This window comes from Halichondria panicea, chromosome 1 (genome assembly GCF_963675165.1).
Source record: "Halichondria panicea chromosome 1, odHalPani1.1, whole genome shotgun sequence".
NCBI classification, from domain to species: domain Eukaryota; kingdom Metazoa; phylum Porifera; class Demospongiae; order Suberitida; family Halichondriidae; genus Halichondria; species Halichondria panicea.
Window position 1 is genome coordinate 8,011,820 of NC_087377.1, and position 18,938 is coordinate 8,030,757.

Genomic DNA, 18,938 nt, shown 5'->3' on the forward strand with positions numbered 1-18,938 from the left:
CTGTACTGTTGCTGCTATTTCTGTTAGGAGGCAATCGATCATCAGCTCGGAGTCTTTGTCCGGAGGTCCGGTCCATATCAAGATTGTCGTCACTCGTGTCCGGAGCTTTCAAAATGTCGTCATATGTTTTGACAAGCTCACCTACTGCGTTCTTCGTGAAAGCTCCAGCTTTTTTGAAGGCTTCAAGAAAAGTGTGGAATGCTTTCGGATCTATCAGAACTTGATTACAAACAGAATCCACAATTCTCCTTGCTTTATCGTCGTCATTGTGATGAGGGTTGCTGATGAACTGAAAGTCTTGTGGTGCTAGCAGACCATATGGTTTGAGCTCAGTGGATACAGTACCAGGTGATTGTTGAATACAGGTCACTAGTGTTGGGTAACATTTTGTCAAAGCTTGAGACTCTGGAGAAGTCATACTTTTATGTCAGTCGCTTTTATAACGGTTAGGCAAACAACTAGTATTGATAGACTAGCTACTCCCATGTCCCCACCCCTAAAGTCACTCCCATGAATATAATTTGGTTTTTGAAATTCATAATTAATTTACCTAGCCTTCACAAGGCCTCAAAAGTCAGTGCAGCCTGGAATCGAGGCTACTGTTATGCTTGCTTATGGTCGAATAATTATTACCAGCTTTATCTTGATCCGTTTCTCAGCACACAAACCAATAAAATTATTGATAAGATTATGTAAACTCTCGTTAATCCGGCTCTCTGAATTACGGTTCCCTCGATACGGTCGTTTCGTTTGATACGGATTGCTAGCTTGATCATTACTGCTCACCCTGAAATGCGGCCACTCGCTATTCCATATACTGCATGGTCAATTCTGGTTGCCTGAAAATTATAGATTTTGGTTACAGCTGAATATGACGTTTTGGGTGTGTGGTTTGGCAGATGAATATTATTGGATTACACTTACGCAAAATCAATATGTAGCCGCGGCTATATTCTGAAATGCAGCCACTTCACTATTCTCGGCCAAACTGCACTGTTCCAAGGGTGACCGGATTAACGAGAGTCTACTATAATAGAGTACCGACATGAATCGTATCGATTAATTTTATGTCTTGACAATGATACACAGATCCACAGTCATGCATGTAATGCACATTTCGTTAACAATTTACTTCTGAATACTGCATATTAGAATGAGAGATTTGTACATCTTCAACCGTCTTCCAAAGTCCCATGCTGTGAAATACAGCCACTCTATAGTGCTCTATAATAATAGGTAGCCAAACATAGTATAATAATGGTATAATTGATTACACAGAATGAATGTGAAAGGCAAAAAAACTAGCACAAACCTAATTCTGTCATTTCACTAAAAACCTACCATATATATAAAAGAGTCATGATCGACATACACCTGAACTGCATCAGTACTACATCACTTTCTCGGCGATGTGCTTTGCCATCCCAGTAGCTATGTATCCTTTATCCATATCCAGCATGATCTCCAACAGGGCACGATAGGTTGCAGCAAAGGGATTAGGATTTCGCCATTGTTTCAAAGCTTCCACCATTGCCGTCTGTGTGCCTCTAAGATGATACAGATCTTTGATGTCTGTTTGCTTGCCTGGTTTCAGTTCGAATTTATCAAGGTAGCCATCAATACGATCGAAATATCCTGCTAGAGACTGTAAGTGTCTGTCTTCAATACATTTCTTGAGTTTAGTTTCAGTGAGTCCTTCAGTGCCTTGAATGAGTGCTTCAATCGTGAGTGCTTGTACAGCTGATCGAGCTGGAGGGAGAAATAATGTTCAAGTTTTGAATTTGAATCAAAAATATTGTTGTGTGAAGCAAGAGTATCTATCGTACGTATTCTATTTTAGGTGACCCTAAAAAATGAGACGTTTTATATACACAGAACTAATTATTATCGTATTCTAGAATGGCATCAAACATATGCGAACTTTGCAAGTGTTTGATCACTACGCAAACGCAAAACCTAAATAAGTACTGGTATTTACACACGATTCTTTCCAGAACGCAATAGTTAGATCACAAAGGGTCAACATTTTTCTGCTGATTTGGCTCACATAAAGTTTTTCACCATCTAGTAATACGGTATAGGAGAAATGTCCAATTGTGGCATAGCTAGACTTGTGTGACGCCAAACACAAGTAGGTTCCGTCTTTAATAAAAATTATTATAGTACTTTAATAAGGGTACAGATTCTCTACCAAACGTAAGCCTCATTAATGGTCACTGAGTTAATAATGGTCAGTGTCAATTTTATGGTGTATAAATTATGTGGCGTACGTTTTGCTTCAGCTCTATCACCATTTCCTTTGTTTAAGGCCGTCCCAGTCAGACTCTTGTACTCGTCTTCTAGAGCTTCCACCAAGTCCTTCGTCCACAGTCCAGTTGAATGTAACGCTTCCACAAACTCTAGAAATACACGGGTTTTCTTTTCTTGGTTGCCAAAGTCAAGCCTAGTGTTCACAGCTGCTATTATTCTCCTAGCTTTTTCAGCATCATCGTGCATTTGATGGGCGATAAATCTCTCGTCTTCAGGAGACAGAAATGCCTTTAGTCGATCAGCAATGTCTTTAGGGGCCCGTGAAATACACTTAACAAGCTGAACATTACAGTTCACAAGAGTAGTCTTTTCAGACATCTTGACAATAATTATTATGTGGTAAAGGTTTATCAGCCAGAAACACAAGTTGATTTACGTGTTTCAAGTAAATACAAACTAAGATCCTTACCATAAACATAATGAAAGTAATGTAGATCTAGTCAGCACAGTGTCTCTGTAATATATAGTACAGTAGATCTACTAGATCTAGATCTACTAGCCTAGATTGAATCGAAGCTAGATCTAGTCATTCCAGGTCTATATTAAATACCCAGCTCGGCTCCCTTTGCAGGCTATAAGCTTAGCAGTTGCCACAATCACCACCATTAATTAATACTGGCCCGACTGCATGGTCCTCCAGCTCATGGAGTCATGCCTTGAGACAGTCACCCATGCATGGAATCATAAATATGCTGAAATCGAGGCTACAAAGTTGGCAATAGTTAAGCTGTCGACTATAACACATGATGTAATAGTATACCCCCCCCCTCCGAATATTAATTTTGTTCATCTTGAATTATATAGACCCATCCGATCTCCCTATAATTATATAGTGAGCAAGTGCTAGAAATGCTAAGTGTACGACATACTCTCTTTGCAGTAAATCTCCCAACCTTCAGTTTCGCTTTCTCAGAAATCACTCGTGCATATCTGCATCAGTCCAACAACTGCTGTGTTTCATACATGAGGTTATACCACTGCTCTATAATAATATAGACTCGTCAGTCACATGCAGGTTGATGTTATAATTATACTTCTATTTAAGAAAGCTTTTGATAGTCTCCCACCATGGCCTACATGTAAAGCTGAAATCACTATAGGTTTTGCTTGAAAAAAAGGCTCTGTGAACTATTAAATATCTCTATAATTTTAACAGACAGCAAAATTAGTACTTTCAGTCAATATGCATGCATGTGTGGTAATTATTTGTCAATTTTGCTTGTTAATTCCTGAGTTGCACCCCCGATATTCTTTCATACCCAGCACCGTTGAATTTGCGACTCCTTGTGATTGTGACAATATTGTGGTTTTTGTTCTAATTCTTGCATGGTGCTTCTCATGCTGTGGTATCACTATATGATACTTAATTGGCTGAAGCCCAGAAAGTAGTCAAAACAACATTAATTGTGGTTGGACCTGCCTTGCTAGGAAGGCACACTGCATCATGTTTATGATGTAACTGGACAGGAAAAATTCAATGGCTGAATTGTACAGGTGCTATAGCCACTCGGCTTTTTACCATACATTAATTACGGACCATGCAGAGTCGTGAGTTCTAGGTTGTGTTGTCATGATTATATAATTATAGCAAAGATAATTAAATTGATGACGTGATGTTGAAATAAATAAATGGCGCAATATTAGTGCCGATGCCATGCAATGATGAGTGCATGAGGTCAAGATTGTGTTAAGTGAGTGTGCATGGGCATGAGCTATAGAAAGTGTTGACTGCATGGATTGCATGAATATATACAATTCATGGCTGTCAACTTTGACCAGATCAAACTCCAATTCTTGCCTGAGGGAAGGAATGTATACTAGACCTGTAACAGAAAAGAAATCGAAAAACATTTTGCCAGTTTTGCATCGGAGACTGATTTGGTTTACATTATCGATGTGGCTCTGACAGACGAGCTCAACAGTGCTGCTCTGAGCTATGTTGACCCTCAGGTAGTATCTGTTTCCACTGCCGTCCTTCACAAACAGTTTCACACCCACTGTGGCATTAGGGGTTACATGAACCGTGGGGTTTTTATAATTACATTCATAGCGAAATTTGTATGCGTGGGTGCAACTGTTGCCTGTAACCGTTATCTTGATGATTATTGTTGATTCCTCTTTAATTTATATAGTCTGCTATAATCGGCATTATAGTGATAACAGTTCAAGGGTATGGGGGATTATAAAGGACAAACATATTATTAGTGAAAAGGATTCTATATGATAACAACATGTCATTGAACTTCCTGTTTTTACTATAATTATAGTTCCTGCATATGGAACTGCAACATGCCAACTCATGGAATTCCTTCACACGTCATGCATGCATGCATGCAGCAGTGCATGACAGGAATTGTTAGATCTATAAATATATACATTAGGTGGTTTTAGGTATGATGTATTTCAATATCAGTCGGTGAAGTTTGTGAATGCACTGACTCTAATGCACTCTTAAAATAATTATGAGAACATTCAAACAGTCAATATTATAATCATGTCAAGCTGTATTAAATGTCACTCTCGTATAGAATGTCCTCTAACACACACATGCACACAATTAATTATATACAGCATGGATGGGATATTTCCAGAGGAGGGAGGACACAATTAACCTTTAGGCACTATAATTATGACCTTTTAACGAATGATTCATATTGGACACGCCCACTCGCTAAGGAATGCCATAATTATGAGTAGCATGTCTAACATGCAGAGTAATAAAGAAATAAAGATGAATCGTTCAAATAAAAAGTGCCTTGTGTCCTCCTTCCTCCGGGTTATTTCAATAAGTGCTGCATGACCTATACTTTATGACCTAATTATGGATACATTGCATGGTTTTAGGGTTATATAAGACTATACAACGTACATGTAATATTTATATAAGACTACAAGTACAGTTATACAATCATGAATTTAAAAATCTGTATATAGTTAGTGTATAGAGTATCTGTTTCCACTATTATACCGTCCATATTATATATATATACAGTTTCACACCCATGCATGCATGTACTGTGGCATTATAGGGGTTACGAACCATGCATGCATGGATATCCATTGGGGTTCCTGGTCAAGTATTGCATGGATATATCTCTGTTTGGAATGTGAGATACCGATATCTTTTTGTTGATATCACTAAACACTTACAGTCTGTGAAGAGGTCCATTGTCATATAGTGGAAGCTGCAAGAAAACACACTCATGCAGTCGTAAATAGTTTATAATAATTATCGATTGATCCAATAATATCCAACAAAATAATTAATTAGATGGTTCAGACACTCATTCTCAGGAAACAAGGGTGTAATTACACGTACCATCTGAGCATGATTACGTGTATGTATAATTATGTTTGGATAATCCACCTGTGAATGACATTGGGATAGATTGATGTACCGGCCGGTACGTCTCTTCACTGTCGCTTTTTTTTTACTTTTTGGATCGACTACAACACAGGTGGCATAATAGGAATCAAAACAAAACTGTCACAACGTTAATTATGACTTATTTACAGGTGACATAATTATTATTAAGTAAAATGGTTCAGAAGTCTGGTCAGGATGTCTTTTTTACATGGCTATGAGGAAAGCCTTAAGGCTCTTGATCACAATCTACTACCGGGCCGATAAACTGCTTGTGGCACGAATTGCCATGCATGTAATAACTAATTTATTGCCTTGAAAACCATTTTTTGCATATAGAAACCTGCATAGAATGCATAGATACGAAACAAAAATGGTAATTTGGTCGTTTTTGTTCTGTTTTTAGTGGCTGGAATTATATACACTGCATCGAAACCATGCATTATATGCTGCCTGGTAAGTTTCCCACAGCAAATATATATATAACTGTCTCATTCAGTGCATGTGCACTATAAAAGTAATGATTTGACAGTTTGGATGGGAGGTGGAGCACTTCACCGAAAGGTCAATTTTCTGTATGCCATAATTATACAAACTGACCACAGTGCAATATGCCATAATTATATCTTAGATATTTCACGTCAGTATATTATTATATTTATATGAATGCTGTTAGCCACACAGGCTATACTGGGAGTGGGGGCTTTTTGTAACGTTGTGTATAATTATACAGAGCATGCATTGATTTGATCCCTATTATATGGGTTGGTCGCATGTGTTCTCAATAATATATAAACGATGATATGTGTGATGATAATGAAGGAGTATTGCGATTGAGATGGCAATGCTACAGTAATGGTCATTGTATTGAGTGATCGATTGTCGGCAGTTCTATGTGAGCAGTACTATAATTATAATGTTCAGAGTCTACAAGTCATTGATGTCAACTGTAACCAGATCAAACTCCAATTCTTGCCTCAGAAAGGGATTGTATTGTGCCTATAATTGAAAATAAGTCAGAATGAAAAATATGCATATCGTCGTATTAATAAATCAGGACGTGTGATGTATAATTATAATTATGTAAAATGTAAATTGAAGTCGACTTACATTATCGACGTGGCTCTGACAGACGAGCTCAACATTGCTGCTCTGAGCTATGTTGACCCTCAGGTAGTATCTGTTTCCACTGCCGTCCTTCACAAACAGTTTCACACCCACACTAGAATTAGGAGTTACATGAACCATGGATCCACTGGGGTTCGTGGTCAGGCCTTGGGAACAGCCTCCAGCTGGAACGTGAAATATCTTCTTGTTGCTGTCACTGAACACTTGCAGTCTGCGAAGGGGCCTATCATCATAGAGATGGAAATTATCAGCAGCAGGAGATTTAGAAAAGATTTTTGAAAGCCAGTCGAGGACTCTGTTTTTATGAATTATAGGTACAAAATTCTTACATGAACTCTATAATCATTATTAGCATGGTAGATCTAGTGCTAATAGTAGGGTTGGGTCAAAAACAGCAAAAAGGCCCCCTCTGGTTATATATAATTATAATTATAGCTATTATGTCAAAAGGAAAATGATGATTCACACAGGAATACCATGCAGGGGCGTTGCACCATTCGTACAGAGCATGCACTTTGATTTGAGTATCAACGTTTTCTCGATAATTCAGTATTGATAATAATTATAGCCAAAAATTAGGTAATAAAATTAATTATGATCTACATGATGATGAAAGCATAATTATTATAGGAAAGTTGTGTTGTAATAAGTGATAGACTGCATGAATCGTCGGCACTTCTATGTATTATGTGTTCAGAGTTAATACAAGTCATTGATGTCAACTGTAACCAGATCAAACTCCAATTCTTGCCTCAGAAAGGGATTGTACTGTGCCTATAATCGATAAGAAATCAGAATGTAAAAACATGTCATCGTAACATAAATCAGGACGACTATAAAATTTAAATAGGGATTTCCGTCGAATGAATTAAGTCAACTTACATTATCGACGTGGCTCTGACAGACAAGCTCAACATTGCTGCTCTGAGCTATGTTTACCCTCAGGTAGTATCTGTTTCCACTGCCGTCCTTCACAAACAGTTTCACACCCACACTAGAATTAGGGGTTACATGAACCATGGATCCACTGGGGTTTGTGGTCAGGCCTTGAGAACAGCCTCCAGCTGGAACGTGAGATATCTTCTTGTTACTGTCACTGAACACTTGCAGTCTGCGAAGAGGTCCATCGTCATAGAGATGGAAATTGTCTGCAGAAGAAATTAAAATGCACACATTTGTAAGCAAAAACATTAATACAGCTGTATGTAGTCTAGTTTACTCTCAGATATAAAAGTCAACTCATTATCTTACTTGAATGATTCTTCAAATGATGAACTGCCACAGAGCTTCCGTTATGGGTAAGGTACTGGCTGGTCAGTACATTTCTGATGAGATTTACAGTGCTGGCCATTTTAATGAGCTTGGAGTTGTCTTGCTTGAAGTTTTAAGAATATGCGATTGATATGCTGTTTTGATTTGTAAGCCCAAAAATTTATTTTTATAGCCTGTACCAAGTTGTTAGTATGTATTACAATAATATTTAACAGGGGAATATTACAGAAAGGATGTTTAAAAGCCAGTCATGATTTATGGTTTCTGTTTATGATGTGCAATTTACACTGATGAGTGGGCCTATAGCATCTTGGGTTCCTGTTTCCCACTCATATAGATCTAGAAACATGGAAATCCTTACACAAGGTTCAAAGTAACTGTTATTTGTATTCACACAAATGGCAATATCTGTGAACTTTGTGAGTGTACTCTTAAACCCGTATCCTTTAATTAAGACAACATGTTAAAAGCTATAATTATAATAATCTTTATGACAGCACTATATAACGTCATACAGAAGGGTAAGTTCCTAAAGGAACATTTTACTTAGACTTTGGAGTAAGCAATTTTAACCATTATTATACAACACCATTATTAATTATACTGATCGAAACCCCGAAATATTCGATAGGTAGACTACAAGAAAACAATAATATGATTGCATGTGGACTTTATATGCACGGTATTATATACCCGAGGCTGAGGTAGTTTATAAGCCTATTACTAGGCAACCAGTCAATAACTATAACATTATAGATAATTGTTAATGAATAGTGGTAATAATTGTCTCCGCTAATAATTATTCTTTTTTTTTATTATAATTGCTTTATTTAAGCGTTCATTTTTTTTCAATTCGAATAAATGTATGTCATACCGTATAATTATTGATCTAGATCTATAGCGGGTAATTTTTGTTTATGTAAAATTATGAACTAGATCTAGCTATTAAATATTATATTCATATATGCAGCTCAGAATAGTGATGTACATTCTATTGGGTGCATAATAATTTGCTAACCTACGAAATCAGCCAAATTGCGTGCTATATGGCATGCCGGTATAAATTTTACTGATGGTAGAGATGCATGTATCAATTCGCGGCAAATTAATGATCTACGATAGCTCAGGAATTGGGTTTTACCATAGTTAAGTACAACAACTGTATTTCATTTTGCATTTATACAGCATGCATGCAGTAGATCAGGAATGCTGAGTAGACCTATATAAGTAATTACAAAAATTATTGATAATAATTGTTGAATAGCTAGATCTATATAATAATTATAGCATTAATTATAAGCTTCATGTTTGGTGCCTCCATGCACTGAGGCGAGGCTTCAGCACCCGCGGTGCTTTCATGGATTAAGTAATCAGTTTCATGAGCTAGAAAGTGCTAGAAAGTACTACTGCATGCATGTGTTTAAAGTTCATTGCTGTCAACAGTGACCAAATCGAACTCAAATTCATGTCTGCAAGGGATTTAGAAAGGATGTTTGAAAGCCAGTCGAGGATTCTGTTTTTATGAAAGTATTATACGGTGAAATTCTTACATGAACTCTATGTATATATAGCTCAAAATGGAGTTGTATAAATTTGTAAGCCAGCTTCCTGTTTCCTGAAATATGTTTGTTCCTGCCACTCATATATACATGGAAATCCCTCACTCCAGCTTTTATGACAATGGCAATATCTGTGAACTCTTAACCCATGCATCCTTTGATATGTTCAGCTATTATTATAGGCTTAGTTAAGCTGCAATGCATGCATAATTATATAGATCCTGCAGTCATGCAAATTCTTGAAGGGTATAATAATTTATTTCGTAAGGAATTAAATTATATCTTCCTTCCTAGGCCGAGTATAATTGTTGTTGACCTATAGCAGCCTGGGAATGAGGCTAAAACTCTGGCTTTTAAGTTTCGAGGTTATAGGTAAAATAATATGAAACTGCAAAAGATTATGCGCCTCGAAAATGTTATACAATAATTATGATTGCACATTATTGTGTTCAGAACATGAACAAAAATGAGTGATTTAACATAGAAAGAGCATATAGAATAATCTGGTTCAATTAATCGCGAATGAAGCCAATAATTAATCAAAATGTATAATTATGCGTACGTACATAATTCACATCATGACATTCAAGCAATCTATGCTTCGATTATTACCATCTATAGAAGCATATAGTTTCGTCGCATTGCAACCGTTGAGCATGCAGTTGCAGCTGGAACAGACACAGACACATGTACGGACGCAGACAGTCAGCTTTACCGTATCTGTGCAGCTATACGCCTCAAGGCATAATAATTGTATCACTGTATATAATTATAAAGTGCTAGACTGTAAATGCGTAATACAAACTAATGCTATTATTGCAAGGGCCTACTATATATATACATTTGTATCGCAAAATGATTGGCGAGGCCTGTACAGTCCCCATTGAAATCGCGGTATTTAATTGAAGCAATCGCACATAAAAATTGCATAATGTTTTCTAAGCCCTAAAAATTGGTCAAAACACAGTATTTTATGCTTGCATATAATTATATCATTTCTACACTAAAGATCGAGTCTATAACAACATGCTTCAAATGATAAAAGAATATAGGTATAATTATAATGGCTTCGATACAGTATATGCATGTATATGTATGATGATTCACACAGGAATACCATGCATGCAGAGGCCATTGTACCGTTTGTACAGAGCATGCAGTTTGATTTGAGTATCAACATTTTCTCAGTGTAATAATTATAGCCAAGTAATAAAATTAATTATGATCAATAATTATGATGATGAAAGCATAATTATTATAGGAAAGTTGTAATAAATTGTTGTAACAAGTAATAGACTGCATGATCGTCGGCACTTCTATATATGTATAATGTGTTCAGAGTTTACAAGTCATTGATGTCAACTGTAACCAGATCAAACTCCAATTCTTGCCTCAGAAAGGGATTGTACTGTGCCTATAATTGAGAATGAAAAACATGTCGTCGCATTGAACATAAATCAGGACGACTATAAAATTTAAATAGGGATTTTGTCGAATAAAGTTAACTTACATTATCAACGTGGCTCTGACAGACGAGCTCAACATTGCTGCTCTGAGCTATGTTGACCCTCAGGTAGTATCTGTTTCCACTGCCGTCCTTCACAAACAGTTTCACACCCACACTAGAATTAGGGGTTACATGAACCATGGATCCACTGGGGTTCGTGGTCAGGCCTTGGGAACAGCCTCCAGCTGGAACGTGAGATATCTTCTTGTTGCTGTCACTGAACACTTGCAGTCTGCGAAGAGGTCCATCGTCATAGAGGTGGAAGTTGTCTGCAGGAGAATGGCAATGTGTAAAACCTTATTTTGAATAGACATGTCAGTAATTAGTCTATAATGATAATTATGTATTTTGCATTAAATGTATCTTACTTGAATGATTCTTCAAATGATGAACTGCCACAGAGCTTCCGTTATGGGTAAGGTACTGGCTGGTCAGTACATTTCTGATGAGATTTACAGTGCTGGCCATTTTAATGAGCTTGGAGTTGTCTTGCTTGAAGTTGTGAGAATATGCTATTGATGTGCTGTTTTGATTTGTAAGCTCAAAAATCTCTTTTTATAGCCTGCACCAAGTTGTTAGTATAATGTTAATACATAACATGGGTTATTACAGAAAGGATGTTCAAAAGCCAGTCATGATTTATAGGTTTCTGTTTTTATGATGTGCAATTTAGGTACTTTTACACTGATGAGTAGGCCTATAGCATCTTGGTTCCTGCATGTTTCCTGAAATGTGTTTGTTCCTGCCCACTCATATAGATCTACATGGAAATCCTTACACAAGGTTCATAGTTATTTGTATTCAGACAAATGGCAATATCTGTGAACTTTGTGAGTGTACTCTTAAACCCATATCCTTTAATTAAGACAACATGTTAAAAGCTATAATTATAATAATCTTTATGACAGCACTATATAACGTCATAGAAGGGTAAGTTCCTAAAGGAACATTTTACTAAGACTTTGGAGTAAGCAATTTTAACCATTATTTAAAATTATAATTGCTTTATTTAAGCGTTCATTTTTTTCAATTCGAATAAATGTATGTCATACCGTATAATTATTGATCTAGATCTATAGCGGGTAATTTTTGTTTATGTACAATTATGAACTAGATCTAGATCTAGCTATTAAAATTAATATTATATTCGTATATGCAGCTCAGAATAGTGATGTACATTCTATTGGGTGAATAATAATTTGCTAACCCACAAAATCAGCCAAATTGCGTGCTATAAATTATGGCATGCCGGTATAAATTTTACTGATGGTAGAGATGCATGTATTAATTCGCGGCAAATTAATGATCTACGATAGCTCAGGAATTGGGTTTTACCATAGTTAAGTACAACAACTGTATTTCATTTTGCATTTATACAGCATGCATGCAGTAGATCAGGAATGCTGAGTAGATCTATAAGTAATTACGAAAATTATTGATGATGATTATAATAATATTGTTGAATTAAACAAATAGCTAGATCTATATAATTATTATAGTATAAATTATAAGCTTCATGTTTGGTGCCTCCACTGAGGCAAGGCTTCAGCACCCGCGGTGCTTTCATGGATTGAGTAATCAGTTTCATGAGCTAGAAAGTATACTACTGCATGCATGTGTTTAAAGTTCATTGCTGTCAACAGTGACCAGATCGAACTCAAATTCATGTCTGAGGAAGGGATTGTACTGCAAGGGATAGAAAGGATGTTTGATAGCCAGTCGAGGATTCTGTTTTTATGAAAATATTATACAGTGAAATTCTTACATGAACTCTATGTATATATAGCTATTATGTCAAAAGGGAGTTGTATAAATTTGTAAGCCTGCTTCCTGTTTCCTGAAATATGTTTGTTCCTGCCCACTCATACATGGAAATCTCTCACTCCAGCTTTTTTGACAATGGAGGTTATTGCAATATTTGTGAACTCTTATTAAGCTGCAATGCTTGCATAATTTATATCCTGCAGTCACGCAAATTCTTGAAGCCTAGGAATGAGGCTAAAACTCTGGCTTTTAAGTTTCGAGGTTGGAGGTAAAATAATATGAAACTGCAAAAGATTATGCGCCTCGAAAATGTTATACAATAATTATGATTGCACATTATTGTGTTCAGAACATGAACAAAAATGAGTGATTTAACATAGAAAGAGCATATAGAATAATCTGGTTCAATCAATCGCAAATGAAGCCAATAATTAAGCAAAATGTATAATTATGTACATAATTCACATCATGACGTTCAAGCAATCTATGCTTTGATTATTACCATCTATAGAAGCATATAGTTTCGTCGCATTGCAACCGTTGAGCATGCAGTTACAGCTGGAACAGACACAGACACAGACACATGTACGGACGCAGACAGTCAGCTTTGCCGTATCTGTGCAGCTATTATGCCTCAAGGCATAATAATAGTATTACTGTATACATGAAGTGCTAGACTGTAAATGTGTAATACAAACTAATGCTATTATTGCAACGGCCTACTATATATATACATTTGTATCGCAAAATGATTGGCGAGGCCTGTACAGTCCCTATTGAAATCGCGGTATTTAATTGAAGCAATCGCACATAAAAATTGCATAATGTTTTCTAAGCCCTAAAAATTGGTCAAAACACAGTATTTTATGCTCACATATATATCATTTCTACACTAAAGATTGAGTCTATAACAACATGCTTCAAATAATAAAAGAATATAGGTATAATTATAATGGCTTCGATACAGTATATGCATGTATATGTATGATGATTCACACAGGAATACCATGCATGCAGAGGCCGTTGTACCGTTTGTACAGAGCATGCAGTTTGATTTGAGTATCAACGTTTTCTCAGTGTAATAATTATAGCCAAGTAATAAAATTAATTATGATCAATAATTATGATGATGAAAGCACAATTATTATAGGAACGTTGTAATAAATTGTTGTAACAAGTGATAGACTGCATGATCGTCGGCACTTCTATATATGTATAATGTGTTCAGAGTTTACAAGTCATTGATGTCAACTGTAACCAGATCAAACTCCAATTCTTGCCTCAGAAAGGGATTGTACTGTGCCTATAATTGAGAATGAAAAACATGTCGTTGTATTGAACATAAATCAGGACGACTATAAAATTTAAATAGGGATTTTGTCGAATAAAGTCAACTTACATTATCGACGTGGCTCTGACAGACGAGCTCAACATTGCTGCTCTGAGCTATGTTGACCCTCAGGTAGTATCTGTTTCCACTGCCGTCCTTCACAAACAGTTTCACACCCACACTAGAATTAGGGGTTACATGAACCATGGATCCACTGGGGTTCGTGGTCAGGCCTTGGGAACAGCCTCCAGCTGGAACGTGAGATATCTTCTTGTTGCTGTCACTGAACACTTGCAGTCTGCGAAGAGGTCCATCGTCATAGAGGTGGAAGTTGTCTGCAGGAGAATGGCAATGTGTAAAACCTTATTTTGAATAGACATGTCAGTAATTAGTCTATAATGATATGTATTTTGCATTAAATGTATCTTACTTGAATGATTCTTCAAATGATGAACTGCCACAGAGCTTCCGTTATGGGTAAGGTACTGGCTGGTCAGTACATTTCTGATGAGATTTACAGTGCTGGCCATTTTAATGAGCTTGGAGTTGTCTTGCTTGAAGTTGTGAGAATATTCTATTGATATGCTGTTTTGATTTGTAAACCCAAAAATCTCTTTTTATAGCCTGCATCAAGTTGTTAGTATAATGTTAATACATAACATGGGTTATTACAGAAAGGATGTTCAAAAGCCAATCATGATTTATAGGTTTCTGTTTTTATGATGTGCAATTTACGTACTTTTACACTGATGAGTAGGCTATAGCATCTTGGTTCCTGCATGTTTCCTGAAATGTGTTTGTTCCTGCCCACTCATATAGATCTACATGGAAATCCTTACACAAGGTTCATAGTTATTTGTATTCACAAATGGCAATATCTGAGAACTTTGTGAGTGTACTCTTAAACCCATATCCTTTAATTAAACAACACGTTAAAAGCTATAATTATAATAATCTTTATGACAGCATTATAAATGATAGATATTTATAGAATTGATCTATATAACGGCATACAGAAGGGTAAATTCCTAAAGGAATAGACTTTGGAGTAAGCAATTTTAACCATCTAGATCTATTATACAACACCGTTTAATTATACTGAGATCAAAACCCCGAAATATTCGAATAAAATTATATTTTGCAAATGGTAGAATAATTAACTATGTAAGAAAACAGTAATGTGAATTGCATGTGGACTTCGATCATATGCACGATATTATACGCCCGATGCTGATGTTAAGCCATACTATTACTAGGCAACCAGTCAATAACTAGATCTAGAACATAATTTTAGATAAAAAAATTATTGTTAAGTTATGAATAGTGGTAATAATATTGTGTATCTGTTTCCACTGCCGTCCCCTTCACAAACAGTTTCACACCCATGCATGCACTAGAATTTGGGGTTATATATATGAACTATGGATCCACTGGGGTTTGTGGTCAGGCCTTGGAAACAGCCTCCAGTTGGAACGTGAGATATCTTCTTGTTGCTGTAACTAAATACTATAGCAATCTGCGAAGGGGCCCATCGTCATAGAGATGGAAATATCTGCAGGATAAAACACACATGCAGTTGTACAAAACAAGAGGAGTATAGCTCAACTGCCTCTCATGCAGATAGAAAATTATAACTTACTTGATAAAAATTAATGATGAACAGTCACAGAGCTTCCGTTATGAGTAAGGTACTGGCTGGTCAGTACATTTCTGATGAGATTTGCTGTGATGGCCATTTTTTAAATTAATGAGGTTGGAATTGTCTTGCTTGAAGTTTTGAGAATTATATTGGTTTGTATATGCATGATGCACTATAGGGCCAGCCAGCATTATGTTAATTGTGGGTATAAGAGCAGGGGATTTAGAAAGGATGTTGTTTGAAAACCAGTCGAGGATTCTGTTTTTATGAACATAATTATTATACGGTGTAATTTAGGAAATTCTTACATGAACTCATATAGCAAAAGGGAGTTCATCTGGAGTATAAATTAGCTTGCTTCCTGTTTCCTGAAATATGTTTGCTCCTGCCCACTCATAATTAGAAATCCCTCACTCTAGCTTTTTATTTTGACAATGGAGGTTATTGCAATATCTGTGAACTCTTAACCCATGCATCCTTTGATATGTTCAGCTATTATTATAGGCTTAGTTAAGCTGCAATGCTTGCATAATTTATATCCTGCAGTCACGCAAATTCTTGAAGCCTAGGAATGAGGCTAAAACTCTGGCTTTTAAGTTTCGAGGTTGGAGGTAAAATAATATGAAACGGCAAAAGATTATGCACCTCGAAAATTAATTTTGATACAATAATTATGATTGCACATTATTGTGTTCAGAACGTAAACAAAAATGAGTGATTTAACATAGAAAGAGCATATTATAGAATAATCTGGTTCAATCAATCGCGAATGAAGCCAATAATTAAGCAAAATGTAAATTATGTACATAATTCACATCATGACAATGTCATTCAAGCAATCTATGCTTCGATTATTACCATCTATAGAAGCATAATTATTATAGTTTTCGTCGTATTGCAACCGTTGAGCATGCAGTTATATACAGCTGGAACAGACACAGACACATGTACGGACACAGACAGTCAGCTTTACCGTATCTGTGCATGCAGCTATACGCCTCAAGGCATAATAATTGTATTACTGTATACATGAAGTGCTAGACTGTAAATGCGTAATACAAACTAATGCTATTATTGCAAGGGCCTACTATATATGTACATTTGTATCGCAAAATGATTGGCGAGGCCTGTACAGTCCCTATTGAAATCGTGGCATTTAATTGAAACAATCGCACATAAAAAGTGCACAACATTTTCTTATCCCTAAAAATTGGTCAAAACACAGTATTTTATGCGGGCATATACATTTCTACACTGTTATTATGGTATAATTATAAAGATCGAGTCTATAACAACATGCTTCAAATGATAAAAGAATATAGGTATAATTATATAAATCGATAATGGCTTCGATACAGTATAATTATGCATGTATTATGTATGGTGATTCACACAGGAATACCATGCAGGGGCCGTACGTTGCACTGTTCGTACAGAGCATGCAGTTTGATTTGGGTATCAACGTTTTCTCAGTATAATAATTATAGACAAAAAGTTAAGTAATAAAATCAATAATTATGATGATGAAAGCATAATTATTATAATTATATAGGAAAGCTGTAATAAATAAATTGTTGTAATAAGTGATAGACTGCATGATCGTCGGTACTTCTATGTACATGTGTTCAGAGTTTACAAGTCATTGATGTCAACTGTAACCAGATCAAACTCCAATTCTTGCCTCAGAAAGGGATTGTACTGTGCCTATAATTAAGAATAAATCAGAATGAAAAACATGTCGTCGCATTGAACATAAATCATAAAATTTAAATAGGGATTTTGTCGAATAAAGTCAACTTACATTATCGACGTGGCTCTGACAGACGAGCTCAACATTGCTGCTCTGAGCTATGTTGACCCTCAGGTAGTATCTGTTTCCACTGCCGTCCTTCACAAACAGTTTCACACCCACACTAGAATTAGGAGTTACATGAACCATGGATCCACTGGGGTTCGTGGTCAGGCCTTGGGAACAGCCTCCAGCTGGAACGTGAGATATCTTCTTGTTGCTGTCACTGAACACTTGCAGTCTGCGAAGAGGTCCATCGTCATAGAGGTGGAAGTTGTCTGCAGGAGAATGGCAATTGTAAAACTTTATTTTAAATAGACATGTCAGTAATTAGTCTATAATGATAATTATATAATTGCACTTACTTGAATGATTCTTCAAATGATGAACTGCCACAGAGCTTCCGTTATGGGTAAGGTACTGGCTGGTCAGTACATTTCTGATGAGATTTACAGTGGTGGCCATTTTAATGAGCTTGGAGTTGTCTTGCTTGAAGTTTTGAGTAGATTAATTGTTGAATTGCTGTCTTGGTTTGTATGATGTACTAAGCCCAGACACCTCTTTTATAGACTGAAATACAGTAGGTAGGTAGAATGGGTTTTTTTCTAAAGGAAGTTTAAGAATCCTATACATATTATACTTCCTATAAGGAAGTTCTGACTTCCTGAGTTGTATATGGCTATTACATATACAATGTTGCACGGTTCTGGAAATCCCTTTGAACCATGGCACACAACACAAGATAGAGCAACAGTTACTGCAACACCTATGAACTTTGTATGCATGCACATATCTTCTCTCAGGAAGTAACACAAGAAGTTTATAGTAAAAGCTCAGAGACAGTCCACCTACAGTACACTAAGTGCCTTATGAAAAAATGATACGTTGTTATGACAGAAGACATTATATAAACATAAGTAGTATAATTTTATAATGTTATGCATGCATGATTCAGATCATAATAATTATTATTATATAATAGGCTGTACATTCAATCGAAATACATGTATAATTATTACTGATGTTATCTATGCGCTATACGGCTTGCAGGTATAATTTTACTGATGGGTAGAGATGCATGTATCAAATTAATGATTTGTTACAAATCTTGGTATATCGGTACCTAGATCTGTTGAAGTCAGAATTGTGCCTCTTTTTCTCGTCCAGTCAGAAAATGTACTCATCATTATTTCTGAGTAATGTCTATTTTCTGCACCGATAAGAGTGTTATACCGTACAGCGTGAAACCTTTGAGGCACTTACATTTCATGGAATG

The 18,938-nt window shown here is 36.1% G+C and overlaps 5 protein-coding genes and 1 long non-coding RNA gene across 6 annotated transcripts; all 6 read right to left on the reverse strand.

Annotated features, from left to right (window-relative positions):
* Positions 1-1,233: 1,233 nt before the first annotated feature.
* On the reverse strand, positions 1,234-2,653 carry LOC135330769 (uncharacterized). Its single transcript, XM_064525719.1, has 2 exons — positions 2,271-2,653; positions 1,234-1,749 (listed from the first exon to the last, which is right to left on the reverse strand). Exons 1-2 carry the CDS (start codon positions 2,626-2,628, stop codon positions 1,391-1,393), a joined length of 717 nt encoding a protein of 238 aa, XP_064381789.1. The 5' UTR covers positions 2,629-2,653; the 3' UTR covers positions 1,234-1,390.
* A 3,795-nt stretch (positions 2,654-6,448) lies between these two features.
* Positions 6,449-7,042, reverse strand: LOC135330781 (uncharacterized). The gene is made up of 2 exons (XR_010392868.1): positions 6,785-7,042; positions 6,449-6,673 (listed from the first exon to the last, which is right to left on the reverse strand). It is a non-coding gene; the product is annotated as an uncharacterized LOC135330781 (long non-coding RNA).
* Positions 7,043-7,335: 293 nt separating this feature from the next.
* LOC135330760 (uncharacterized) lies at positions 7,336-8,236 on the reverse strand. The gene is made up of 3 exons (XM_064525707.1): positions 8,054-8,236; positions 7,685-7,950; positions 7,336-7,576 (listed from the first exon to the last, which is right to left on the reverse strand). The coding sequence occupies exons 1-3, from the start codon at positions 8,151-8,153 to the stop codon at positions 7,502-7,504; spliced, it is 441 nt and encodes a 146-aa protein (XP_064381777.1). The 5' UTR covers positions 8,154-8,236; the 3' UTR covers positions 7,336-7,501.
* A 2,576-nt stretch (positions 8,237-10,812) lies between these two features.
* On the reverse strand, positions 10,813-11,684 carry LOC135352444 (uncharacterized). Its single transcript, XM_064551629.1, has 3 exons — positions 11,509-11,684; positions 11,144-11,409; positions 10,813-11,047 (listed from the first exon to the last, which is right to left on the reverse strand). Exons 1-3 carry the CDS (start codon positions 11,606-11,608, stop codon positions 10,976-10,978), a joined length of 438 nt encoding a protein of 145 aa, XP_064407699.1. The 5' UTR covers positions 11,609-11,684; the 3' UTR covers positions 10,813-10,975.
* Positions 11,685-14,031: 2,347 nt separating this feature from the next.
* LOC135340569 (uncharacterized) lies at positions 14,032-14,849 on the reverse strand. The gene is made up of 3 exons (XM_064536930.1): positions 14,665-14,849; positions 14,304-14,569; positions 14,032-14,207 (listed from the first exon to the last, which is right to left on the reverse strand). The coding sequence occupies exons 1-3, from the start codon at positions 14,762-14,764 to the stop codon at positions 14,136-14,138; spliced, it is 438 nt and encodes a 145-aa protein (XP_064393000.1). The 5' UTR covers positions 14,765-14,849; the 3' UTR covers positions 14,032-14,135.
* Positions 14,850-17,415: 2,566 nt separating this feature from the next.
* LOC135341741 (uncharacterized) lies at positions 17,416-18,216 on the reverse strand. Its single transcript, XM_064538407.1, has 3 exons — positions 18,028-18,216; positions 17,675-17,940; positions 17,416-17,577 (listed from the first exon to the last, which is right to left on the reverse strand). The coding sequence occupies exons 1-3, from the start codon at positions 18,125-18,127 to the stop codon at positions 17,506-17,508; spliced, it is 438 nt and encodes a 145-aa protein (XP_064394477.1). The 5' UTR covers positions 18,128-18,216; the 3' UTR covers positions 17,416-17,505.
* Positions 18,217-18,938: the final 722 nt, after the last annotated feature.

What these genes read in the sequence shown, in the direction of transcription:
- LOC135330769 (XM_064525719.1), bottom strand. Translation starts at nt 2,628, where the DNA reads ATGTCTGAAAAGACTACTCTTGTGAACTGTAATGTTCAGCTTGTTAAG. An exon ending in TGATAGAGCTGAAGCAAAAC is followed by an intron (nt 1,750 to 2,270) that starts GTACGCCACATA and finishes TTCTCCCTCCAG; the next exon opens with CTCGATCAGCTGTACAAGCA.
- LOC135330760 (XM_064525707.1), bottom strand. Translation starts at nt 8,153, where the DNA reads ATGGCCAGCACTGTAAATCTCATCAGAAATGTACTGACCAGCCAGTAC. An exon ending in TCATTTGAAGAATCATTCAA is followed by an intron (nt 7,951 to 8,053) that starts GTAAGATAATGA and finishes TTTCTTCTGCAG; the next exon opens with ACAATTTCCATCTCTATGAC. An exon ending in GTCAGAGCCACGTCGATAAT is followed by an intron (nt 7,577 to 7,684) that starts GTAAGTTGACTT and finishes TATCGATTATAG; the next exon opens with GCACAGTACAATCCCTTTCT.
- LOC135352444 (XM_064551629.1), bottom strand. Translation starts at nt 11,608, where the DNA reads ATGGCCAGCACTGTAAATCTCATCAGAAATGTACTGACCAGCCAGTAC. An exon ending in TCATTTGAAGAATCATTCAA is followed by an intron (nt 11,410 to 11,508) that starts GTAAGATACATT and finishes ATTCTCCTGCAG; the next exon opens with ACAACTTCCACCTCTATGAC. An exon ending in GTCAGAGCCACGTTGATAAT is followed by an intron (nt 11,048 to 11,143) that starts GTAAGTTAACTT and finishes TCTCAATTATAG; the next exon opens with GCACAGTACAATCCCTTTCT.
- LOC135340569 (XM_064536930.1), bottom strand. Translation starts at nt 14,764, where the DNA reads ATGGCCAGCACTGTAAATCTCATCAGAAATGTACTGACCAGCCAGTAC. An exon ending in TCATTTGAAGAATCATTCAA is followed by an intron (nt 14,570 to 14,664) that starts GTAAGATACATT and finishes ATTCTCCTGCAG; the next exon opens with ACAACTTCCACCTCTATGAC. An exon ending in GTCAGAGCCACGTCGATAAT is followed by an intron (nt 14,208 to 14,303) that starts GTAAGTTGACTT and finishes TCTCAATTATAG; the next exon opens with GCACAGTACAATCCCTTTCT.
- LOC135341741 (XM_064538407.1), bottom strand. Translation starts at nt 18,127, where the DNA reads ATGGCCACCACTGTAAATCTCATCAGAAATGTACTGACCAGCCAGTAC. An exon ending in TCATTTGAAGAATCATTCAA is followed by an intron (nt 17,941 to 18,027) that starts GTAAGTGCAATT and finishes ATTCTCCTGCAG; the next exon opens with ACAACTTCCACCTCTATGAC. An exon ending in GTCAGAGCCACGTCGATAAT is followed by an intron (nt 17,578 to 17,674) that starts GTAAGTTGACTT and finishes TCTTAATTATAG; the next exon opens with GCACAGTACAATCCCTTTCT.